Source organism: Canis lupus, unplaced genomic scaffold, assembly GCF_011100685.1.
Source record: "Canis lupus familiaris isolate Mischka breed German Shepherd unplaced genomic scaffold, alternate assembly UU_Cfam_GSD_1.0 chrUn_S2048H2247, whole genome shotgun sequence".
Taxonomy (NCBI): Eukaryota; Metazoa; Chordata; class Mammalia; order Carnivora; family Canidae; genus Canis; species Canis lupus.
In genome coordinates, this window is record NW_023330925.1 from 45,331 (window position 1) to 55,874 (window position 10,544).

General features: G+C 52.4%; 1 protein-coding gene across 1 annotated transcript; it reads left to right on the forward strand.

The window, feature by feature from the left end:
* Positions 1 to 1,650: 1,650 nt before the first annotated feature.
* On the forward strand, positions 1,651 to 5,403 carry LOC119878904 (ral guanine nucleotide dissociation stimulator-like). The gene is made up of 5 exons (XM_038589444.1): positions 1,651 to 1,888; positions 2,980 to 3,173; positions 3,745 to 3,804; positions 4,685 to 4,875; positions 5,108 to 5,403. Exons 1-5 carry the CDS (start codon positions 1,751 to 1,753, stop codon positions 5,401 to 5,403), a joined length of 879 nt encoding a protein of 292 aa, XP_038445372.1. The 5' UTR covers positions 1,651 to 1,750.
* The last annotated feature ends 5,141 nt before the right edge of the window (positions 5,404 to 10,544 follow it).

The following is a 10,544-nucleotide window of genomic DNA, read 5'->3' on the forward strand; positions in this document are numbered from 1 at the left end:
ACCTTCGGATGGATAAAGAAATAAATAAATCCACCTTCTTGGATAAAGAAATAAAAATCTTACTAAAAACAAAAACACAAAATAATCCACTTAGGCCTTTGCTGGAAGGTGCTGCTTGTTGCTCGACTTGTGTTCCGTGGAGTCCGTGAGGCACGATCATCCTGACATTCGAGGCTTGCCGCTTTGTGTCACCGATGTGCTCCTGCCTCTTTATCCCTCTTTCTGCTTTTTGGTTTGATGAATTATTTTTTCATGATTCTATTTTAATTGCTCCATTTTCTCCATTCGAGATTCAGCTTTCTTTCTTTTTTTATTTAATGATCTTCAATGATGTTGCTTCTCCTCTGCCAACTTCCTGGTTCTGCACATGTGTCTGCGTGTGTGTCCGTGTCTCTGTTTCTCGGTCAGTGTGCGTGGACACACCACATGATTTCAGTTCAGTCGGGGTCAGGCTGGAGAGTCAGGGCCTCCTGTCTACGTTCAGTTCTGCGACTGACGGCAGGTTTCCTAGGGCCCAGGTCAGGGCGACCCACTGGGGGCACCGCCGTCCACAGCTCACCCAGGGGAAACGAGGGAAGGGCCCGGAACGCACGACAGGCAGGGGTTCAGGATGAGGACGGCCTCACCCCTTCTAGGCCAAGACCCCGACACCTTCTGTAGGGTTTGCCTTGGATTCAGGAGCCTAGGATCGTGGGGAGCTATTGCCCATCCCTGCCCGGGGGACTGTCATCTTCTGGGCCTCCAGAATGAGGGTACCGGTGCCCATGTGTGTGTGTGTGTGTTTGAGGAAAATAATCCCTTTATTTAAAATACCAAAAATTCCAACTACTATAAGATACCACATGTAAAAAACAAGACATAGTCTTGAGATGTAAAGGACACTGTCCCTAGAAAGTGCCTCTCTTTTTCTATTATTCTTTTTTTTTTAATTTGGCTAATGGTGTCTACTGACACATATTTGGAATGTAATCTATTTATCAGCCAGCTGTTCTGGCCCAATGTGGATTTAGGATTTTAAAACATGTGTGGCTTTAGAGCTGTATAATAAAGTATAATCTTAAAATAAAAGTATCTTTTTAAAAGACTCTTATCATCGACATCACTGGTGACAGCAATAAATAGCAGACATTGTAATAGGTAGTTTTTTGCAGTATTTTACAGGTAAACAGCCCTGCCATATAGGTAACATTAGTGTGTTAGTCCTGTGCACACAGGACCTCGTGGGCCTGGACGCATGTACACACCAAGGAAGAACGTGTGGGTGGAGGTATGTCCTGCAGGTGACACCCGCCTCCAAGGTCATAGATATGAGGCCTCAGTGGCCTGGGACGTCTGGGGGAAGCACCCGCTAGGACACTCCCTATCCCACAGGCAAGATGCAGACCATCCCCGACGGGCACAACGGCTTCTCCGGGGTCAAACCGGGGAAGACTGGACAGTCGTGTCTGAACCCAGGTGTGTGTCCAAGCTGGGGCCCTGGGTGCACACAGTCCTTCCCTGGGGCCTGTGGACAGGGGTGTGGTTGTGTCACTGTGTGCACAGGCCATCGCCTGCAGGGAGGGGGGCGTCGGCAGCACGAGCGCTGCCCCTGCAGCTTCCTCCAGGAGTGGGTCAGGGAGGGGGTCCCAGGAAGTGAGGTCACTGCCGTGTCACAGAGCCCAACAGAACTCGGAACCCCCGTAACCAGGCACCCGCATCCAGTGCAGCCCCAGCTCAGGCTCACTTGGCTGGAGACATCTGCTACTGGAGGATGTTCTCTTGCTGCCGGCCCACGTCTGGGGGCTCTGGCTCCCAGGAACCCCAGGGGTGCGGCTTGTTCCTATGCTGTAGGCAGTGGCTCCAGCATAGGTACCAAGGTGTCAGGGCGGTGATCAGGAGGCGCCGTCAGGTAACACAGCGCAGGCCAGGCCAGGCCCCCTGTGCCACCATCCTGGGAGCCCCTCATCCCTCCTCAGGTTCAGGGAACCAGGGATGTGTGGGCAGGTCCCATCCAGGCTGGGGGACGCTGAGCTGGGGCGGTTCCCCGGGGATCCCTTCAGGGTCACCCTGATGTCAAGGTGGGCAGGGGGGAAACAGGGTTCCTGAGGTCCTCTACCCGCCCCAGAGTCACTCCGAGGCCCTGCAGCCGCATCCCTTTGCTGTCCCAGGGGCGGTGGGTGCCGCCTGCACTGTGGGGTGTCTGGGTGGAGGCAGCTGGGGGTGCGGCCCAGCCGAGGGGGCCAGACCGGGCGCTGAGGCCTCCTGCCTGGCTGCCGGGCACTGTCTCCACAGAGCTCCACCCGGGTCGTGGGGCGCGAGCGGGAGGAAGGGGTCGTCTGCCCCCGCCTCCAGGAGCAGGGAGGTGCCCTGCGCAGCTAATGGAGGCCAGCGCGGGCTCAGGGTGAGTGCAGGGGCTGGGCCCCCCACACCCGGGCCCCGATGCGGCAGGAAGGACCCCGGGTCCCAGAAGCCAGCCTGCTACCCCCTGGGCCCCCCGACACTCCTGCTCCCACATGAGTCTGGATCCCCCCCTCCCCACACCTGCCCCCATGGCCCTGCCCCTGCCTGGGCCAGATGCAGAGTCCCTGCGCACAGATGTGTGGGAACATCAGAATAGAGCCCTCAGGGGAGGCCTGGTCCCCGGGGGTTAGCGCCTGCCTTCCCCCAGGCCTGATCTCCGAGGCCCGGGATCGAGCCCCGCCTGGGCTCCCTGCACGGGCTGCTTCTCCCTCTGTCTGTGTGGCTGCCTCTCTCGGTCTCTCTCTCTGTGTCTCTGGAGGTCCTTGTATGATCCAAATATTTTGAACATTTATCCTCTGAGATTGTTTCTTTATTGCATAGTTGGTCCTGTTTGTGTAAGAGACAGGCAGGGAGCTTGAGCGGGAGAGGGAGCCCCAGCTCCTCAAGCCCACGGGGCCCCAGCGCAGGGCCTGCCGGGGCGGGATCCCAGGTCTCCTGGCGGCTCCCTGCAGGCTGCACGTCCCCTCTGTCCCACCTCAGGGTGCAGGGGCCGCGGCCGGGAAGGGGCATCAGATCGTCCTGACCAAGCTCACCCGGACGGAGCTGCTGGAGTACAAAGTCCGACAACTGCTGCTCGCCTTGCAGCGCAGGGACGTCATCTACATCTTCAGCTTTTTAGAGGATTATCGTACATTCGCCACCACGGACGAGGTGCTGGACCTGCTGTTCACCGAGTGAGCACCTGCCCCTCCGCAGCCCAGGGCTGGGCCACCTGCTGCTGGGGAGGCTGGGGATGGTGTGAGCTTCCCGGCCTCGGGCTGCTCCCCCGCCTGGAGCAGGGTCCCCCAGGGCCTAGCGGGGTCCTGGAGGGCAGCCCCGGGGCCTGGCCTGTGGCGGGTCGGCCAGAGGGGCTGTGCCTGTGCTCAGCAGCCGTCCTCCTCCCCGTGACCAGGCCTGTGCCTCCTCCCCCCCCCCATCACCAGGGTCCTGAGCGGCCTGTTTCCCCATTGAAAGGGGGTTTGAGAGTCCATCGGGGGTCTGTGTCCTGGGGCAGCCAGACAGGGGAACCCCGGGACCCCCCAAGCCCACTAAGATATGGGCCATGGGCCTGGCCAGAGCCCTTTCATGCTCAAGCCTTCAGGAGGCCCCAGCAGGTGCGGGCGCTTCTCCGGGAGCTGCCCGTGGCCCCACGCACAGAGCTGACGGCCCCCGGGGCTCCGGCCTAGTCGGGGTCAGAGGGTGAAGCCCCTATGATGAGATGTCGCGTCCACAGGACGATTCATGGGATGCCCTGCCCTCCTCTAGGTATGGGTGCATCGCAGATGCGTGGGGTAACAACGATGTGGTCCTGCAGTGCTGGAAACTGTGAGTGACTCCGGCTCCTGCAGGAGGGCCTTCCCTCTCCTGGAGGGCAGCGAAGGGGCTGTGGGGGGGGGGGGGCTGCCCCCTCACCCCACACATCTGCAATTCCGTGACAGGGAAAAGGTCTAATGCCCCTTCTGGAAAAGAGCAAAGGAGAGCGGTGGATGGGGTGCGGGCTTGGTGGGAGGCACTGGACCCCTCAGGGAGACCTTCTCCATGCCCCCCCAACCCTCTCTCTGCCCCACACCTGGAGCCCAGAGCAGAGGGGGTGGGGAGCATCGTACTCCCCAGTCTGGTGGCACCTGGACCCGGGGGAACAGCAGGTGCTCAGGAGGGCCGGTGAGGGCTCCCGGACCAGGCGGCCCCCGCCCCGTGGGAGAGGGAGATTAGAGTCAGTGGAAGGACACCCCCGGGGGCCCCTCGGGAGGGAGGCAGCCAGAGACACAGGAGGAAGGTGGCGGTCCGGGCGGCTCCTGGCAAGGCCTGGCAGGACACAGAGCCCGAGCCCTCCTGCCTTGGAGCTTCCCAGAGACAGTGTGTGCAGTGAGGGCAATGACAGGCCAGACGCCCCCCGTCCCCTGATGCCTGCCGGTGGACTAAGGGGCAGGTGGGCAGGGACCAGGCTGAGGAGGGAGCCCTGCTTCCCCAGGAGAGACGCTGATGGTCACCCCGCTGGGCCTGGGCTCCCCACACAGAGGCATCCCAGCCCCTCCTCGGGGAGCAGGCCTGTGGCAGGCAGGACCACCAGGTGGCAGGGGGACGAGGAGCAGGACTGGTCTCCGACCCCGCGGGAAGCCGGCCGGGTCCTGCAGGGCTTCCCCGGGACACCTGCATGTGACAGAGCCCTGTCTTCTGACGCCTGTTCCCGCCTGTCCCTCCCCAGGGCCATCTCCTTCATGATGGAAATATGGCTGAATTATTATGGGGACGACTTTCATCAGTTCCCAGAATTTCCCTCCCTTATAAAACTCCAAATACTAAGACAGCACATGCCAGGCACAGATGCGCATCTCCGGGCCCTGCGTCACCTGAGGCAATTCAGACGCCTCCATGCAGCGGAGCGAGAGGCTGGGGGTGAGGAGGACTGGGGGTGGCCGAGCTGGGGAGGGGGGGCCGCGGATGCAGCCTCCGTGCAGCTGGGCCAGGAGCAGGGGTGGGCTCACACCCCACCCCACGGGCTGCAGCCTGGGGACACCTCCCAGGGCTCTTGCCCTCACACACGGAGTGGTGGGAAGAGTGGCCTTGATTTGGGAGGGACGTGGACAGTCCGTCCTGGTGGTGATACTTTGTCTTCTTGGATCTACAGCTTGGCCCGAGGAAAACACCCTGAACCCACTCTGGAGCACCCCAGCTCCGACCGTGGGGCCTGCTGCCCCGTGGGGCCTGGCTGCTGGGGCTGAGGGCTTGGCCTGCGATGAGCCGCCTGCTGGGGAGGCAAAGCCCCTGCAGATAGTGGTCACTGCTGCCCTGCAGGAGTCCCCTGCACCCCTGGGAGCCCTGGAGAGGAGCAGGCGCCACCCCCTGCTCTCGAGGTCGTGGATGTGCCCCAGCCACCTCCTAACTCGATGGAGCAACTGGCCTCGGGGATGGAGCAACCGTTGACCACCCGAGAGCCCGCCCCAGCCCAACTGTGGAGCCTGGGGAAGGTTCGGGTCTGAAGGGATAGTGGCTGCTGGAGATGAGGACTTGGTCAAGGCAGAGATGCTGGTTCCTGAGGTGAAGGTGGTGCACGTGCTGGTCGAACCTATGGTTCCCTGCCCCGATGAGGAGGAGCCACCTGCTCCCATGGCCACCCCGGAGAGTAGGCCCTGGTGCCTGCAATCGGGGTCCCCAGAGGGCCAGACCTGCAACCTGCCTCGGAACAACCTGCTTCGATCCGTTAGCAGCCCCCTGACCACCTCGGGGGCCCGCCCCAGCTCCCACCGCGGGGCTCGTGATGGCTGCAGCCCAACAGAGGCTTGCCCTCCCCTGTTATTTCACTGTTTCTATTTTTGAGTTTTTCTTTCTTTAACCTGTATAATAGCTTATAGAGTTTTATTGCAATAAAGGATAAGTTAACTTCACACAAAATTGACTCTGATGCTTTTAAATTACACATCGTGGTACTTTAGGTCCATTCACAGTGTCAGAGGCCCCAGAGCCCAGGGCACTGGGAGACACAGCCGAGGATCTGGGGCTCCCCAGCACAGGCAGAGGCCGGGAGGACAAAGGACAGCCAGGTCTCTCCTGCCGCCGGGTGGCCCCGAGCTGTGCAGATCGTGCCCCTACCCGGAGCACCCAGACCCCTGCACATTGGGAGCTGCAGTAGTTACTGTGGGAGCTGACTCCAGAGCTGGACAGCTGGCCGCCGCTACTGTGGTTGTCCCTCCTGGTGTCACCCTGTACCTGGGCCTGAGCAGGGGCCTCACAGGATAAAGAATCCCACTGAATTGTAGACCTGGTAGAGGGCTGGGCAGCTCCCCCAGGTGCACACACCTGAGAATCAGCACAGCAGGCCCCTCCCCCAGAAGACCAGCTCGAAGGTCAGAGGAAAAGCAAGTTATTGACCAAGCAGCCTGGAAAGTTCCAGGGGAAGTCAAGGGATTTACAGTATATGGAATCAGAGGATACTCCCCTTGTTTTTTCTTTTCTGTTTGTTTCTGTTGTTTCCCCACCCCCTTTTTTATTCTTTTTTATTTCTTCTTTTTTTTCCCCTTTTTCTCCTTTTTCCAGTACAACATGTTGTTGGCCACTCTGCACTGAGCAAACTGACTAGAAGGAAAAACTCACCTCAATACTAAAAATCAGAAACAGTCCTCTCTCCCACAGAGTTACAAAATTTCGAATACAATTCAATGTCAGAAAGCCAATTCAGAAGCACTATTATACAACTACTGGTGGCTCTAGAAAAAAGCATAAAGATTCAAGAGACTTCATGACTGCAGAATTTAGATCTAATCAGGCCAAAATTAAAAATCAATTAAATGAGATGCAATCAAACTGGAGGTCCTAACGACAAGGGTTAACGAGGTAGAAGAACGAGTGAGTGACATAGAAGACAAGTTGATGGCAAGTATGGAAACTGAGTAAAAAAATAGAAAGACAATTAAAAGACCATGAGGATAGGTTAAGGGAAATAAATCACAGCCTCAGAAGGAAAAATCTACGTTTAATTGGGGTTCCTGAGGGCGCCGCAAGGGACAGAGGTCCAGAAACTGTATTTGAACAAATCATAGCTGAGAACTTCCCTAACTGGGGAGGGTAATAGGCATTCAGATCCAGGAGATAGAGAGATCCCCCCCCTAAAATCAATAAAAATCGTCAACACCTCGACATTTAATAGTGAAGCTTTGCAAATTCCAAACATAAAGAGAAGATCCTTAAAGCAGCAAGAGATAAGAAATCACTAACTTTTATGGGGAGAAGCATTAGGACAACAGCAGACCTCTCCACAGAGACCTGGCAGGCGAGAAAGCGTCAGCAGGATATAGTCAGGGTCCTAAATGAAAAGAACCTGCAGCCAAGAATACTTTATCCAGCAAGGCTCTCATTCAGAATAGCAGGAGAGATAAAGAGCTTCCAAGATAGGCAGAAACTGAAAGAATATGTGACCACCAAGCTGGCTCTGCCAGAAATATTAAGGGGGACCCTGTAAAAGAAAGAGGAGTCCAAGGGAACTATCCACAAAAACAGGGACTGAATAGGTATCATGATGACACTAAATCCTATCTTTCAATAGTAACTCTGAACGTGAATGGGCTTAATGACCCCATCAGAAGGTGCAGGGTTTCAGACTGGATAAAAAAGCAAGACCCATCTATTTGCTGTCTTCAAGAGACTCATTTTGGACAAAAGGACACCTACAGCCTGAAAATAAAAGGTTGGAGAACCATGGACCATTCAAATGGTCCTCAAAAGAAAGCAGGGGTAGCCATCCTTATATCAGAGAAATTAAAGTGTGTCCCAAAGACTGTAGTGAGAGATGAAGAGGGACACTATATCATACTAAAAGGATCTATCCAACAAGAGGACCTAACAATCATGAATATTTATGCCCCGAATGTGGAAGCCGCCAAGTATATCAGTCAATTAATAACCAAAGTTAAGACATACTTAAATAATAAAACACTTATACTTGGTGACTGGAATATAGCACTTTCTACAATTGACAGGTCTTCTAAGCACAACATCTCCAAAGAAACAAGAGCTTTAAATGCTTCACTGGACCAGATGGATTTCACAGATAGTTACAGAACTTTACATCCAAATGCAGCTGAATACACGTTCTTCTCAAGTGCACATGGAGCTTTCTCCAGAATAGACCACATACTGGGTCACACATCAGGTCTTAACGGATACTAAAAGATTGGGATTGTCCCCTGCATAGTTTCAGACCATAATGCTTTGAAACTAGAACTATATCACAAGAAGAAGTTTGGAAGAATTTCAAACGTGGAGGTTAAGGACCATCCTGCTAAAAGATGAAAGGGTCAACCAGGAAATCAGAGAAGAATTTAAAAGATTCATGGAAACTAATGAGAATCTTTGGGATGCAGCAAAAGCAGTCCTGAGGGGGAAATACATCGCAATACAAGCATCCATTGAAAAACTGGAGAGAACCCAAATACGAAAGCTAACCTTGCACTTAAAGGAGCTGGAGACAGAACAGCAAATAGATCCTACACCCCGCAGAAGAAGAGAGTTAATAAAGATTCGAGCAGAACTCAATGAAATGGAGACCAGAAGAACTGTGGAACAGATCAACAAAACCAGGAGATGGTTCTTTGAAAGAATTAATAAGATAGATAAACCATTAGCCAGCCTTATTAAAAAGAAGACAGAAAAGACTCAAATTAATAAAATCATGAATGAGAAAGGAGAGATCAGCACCAACACCAAGGAAATGCAAACAATTTTTAAAACTTATTATGAGCAGCTATACGCCAATAAATTAGGCAATCTAGAAGAAATGGACAGATTTCTGGAGAACCACAAACTACCAAAACTGGAACAGGAAGAAATAGAAAACCTGAACAGGCCGATAACCAGGGAGGAAATTGAAGCAGTCATCATAAACCTCCCAAGACACAAAAGTCCAGGTCCAGATGGCTTCCCTGGGGAATTCTATCAAACACTTAAAGAAGAGACTGTACCTATTCTACTACAGCTGTTTAAAAGACAGAAAGAGATGGAGTACTTCCAAACTTCCTCTATGAGGCCAGCATCACCTTAATTCCAAAACCAGACAAAGACCCCACCAAAAAGGAGAATTAGAGACCAATATCCCTGAGGAACACAGATGCAAACATTCTCAACGAGATACCAGCCAATAGGATCCAACAATACATTAAGAAGATTATTCACCATGACCAAGTGGGATTTATCCCCGGGATGCAAGGCTGGTTCAACACTCGTAAAGCAATCAGTGTGATTGATCAGATCATCAAGAGAAAAAACAAGAACCGTATGATCCTTTCAATAGATGCAGAGAAAGCATTTGACAAAATATAGCATCCATTCCCGATCAAAACTCTTCAGAGTGTAGGGATAGAGGGACCATTCCTCAGCATCTTAAAAGCCGTCTACGAAAAACCCAAACAAATGTCATTCTCAATGGGGAAACACTGGGAGCCTTTCCCCTAAGATCAGGAATGAGACAGGGTTGTCCACTCTCACCATTGCTATTCAATATAGTACTAGAAGTCCTAGCTTCAGCAATCAGGCAACAAAAAAAATAAAAGGCATTCAAATTGGCAAAGAAGAAGTCAAACTCTCCCTCTTCCCAGATGACATGATACTGTACATAGAAAACCCAAAAGCCTCCACCCCAAGATTGCTAGAACTCGTACAGCAATTTGGCAGTGTGGCAGGATACAAAATCAATGCCCAAAGTCAGTGGCATTTGTATACACTAACAATAAGTCTGAAGAAAGAGAAATTAAGGAGTCAATCCCATTTACAATTGCACCCAAAAGCATAAGATATCTAGGAATCAACCTAACCAAAGGGGTAAAGGATCTATACCTGAAAAACCACAGAACACTTCTGAAAGAAATTGAGGAAGACACAAAGAGATGGAAATATATTCCATGCCCATGGATTGGAAGAATTAATATTGTGAAAATGTCAATGCTACCCAGGGCAATTTACACATTCAATGCAATCCTTATTAAAATACCATGGACTTTCTTCAGAGAGTTGGAACAAATTATCTTAAGATTAGTGTGGAATCAGAAAAGACTTCGAATACCCAGGGATTTATTGAAAAAGAAAACCATAGCTGGGGGCATCACAATGCCAGATTTCAGGTTGTACTACAAAGCTGTGGTCATCAAGACAGTGTGGTCCTGGCACAAAAAAAGACACATAGATCAATGGAACAGAATAGAGAATCCAGAAGTGGGCCCTCGACTTTAAGGTCAACTAATATTCGACAAAGGAGGGAAGACTATCCACTGGAAAAAAGACAGTCTCTTCAGTAAATGGTGCTGGGAAAATTGGACATCCACATGCAGAAGAAAGAAACTAGACCACTCTCTTCCACCAGACACAAAGATAAACTCAAAATGGATGAAAGATCTAAATGTGAGACAAGATTCCATCAAAATCCTAGAGGAGAACACAGCAACACCCTTTTTGAACTTGGCCATGGCAACTTCTTGCAAGATACATCCATGAAGGCAAGGGAAAAGAAGCAAAAATGAACTATTGGGACTTCATCAAGATAAGAAGCTTTTGCATAGCAAAGAAACAGTCAACAAAAA

What these genes read in the sequence shown, in the direction of transcription:
- LOC119878904 (XM_038589444.1), top strand. Translation starts at nt 1,751, where the DNA reads ATGTTCTCTTGCTGCCGGCCCACGTCTGGGGGCTCTGGCTCCCAGGAA. An exon ending in TGATCAGGAGGCGCCGTCAG is followed by an intron (nt 1,889 to 2,979) that starts GTAACACAGCGC and finishes GTCCCACCTCAG; the next exon opens with GGTGCAGGGGCCGCGGCCGG. An exon ending in AGCGGAGCGAGAGGCTGGGG is followed by an intron (nt 4,876 to 5,107) that starts GTGAGGAGGACT and finishes TTGGATCTACAG; the next exon opens with CTTGGCCCGAGGAAAACACC.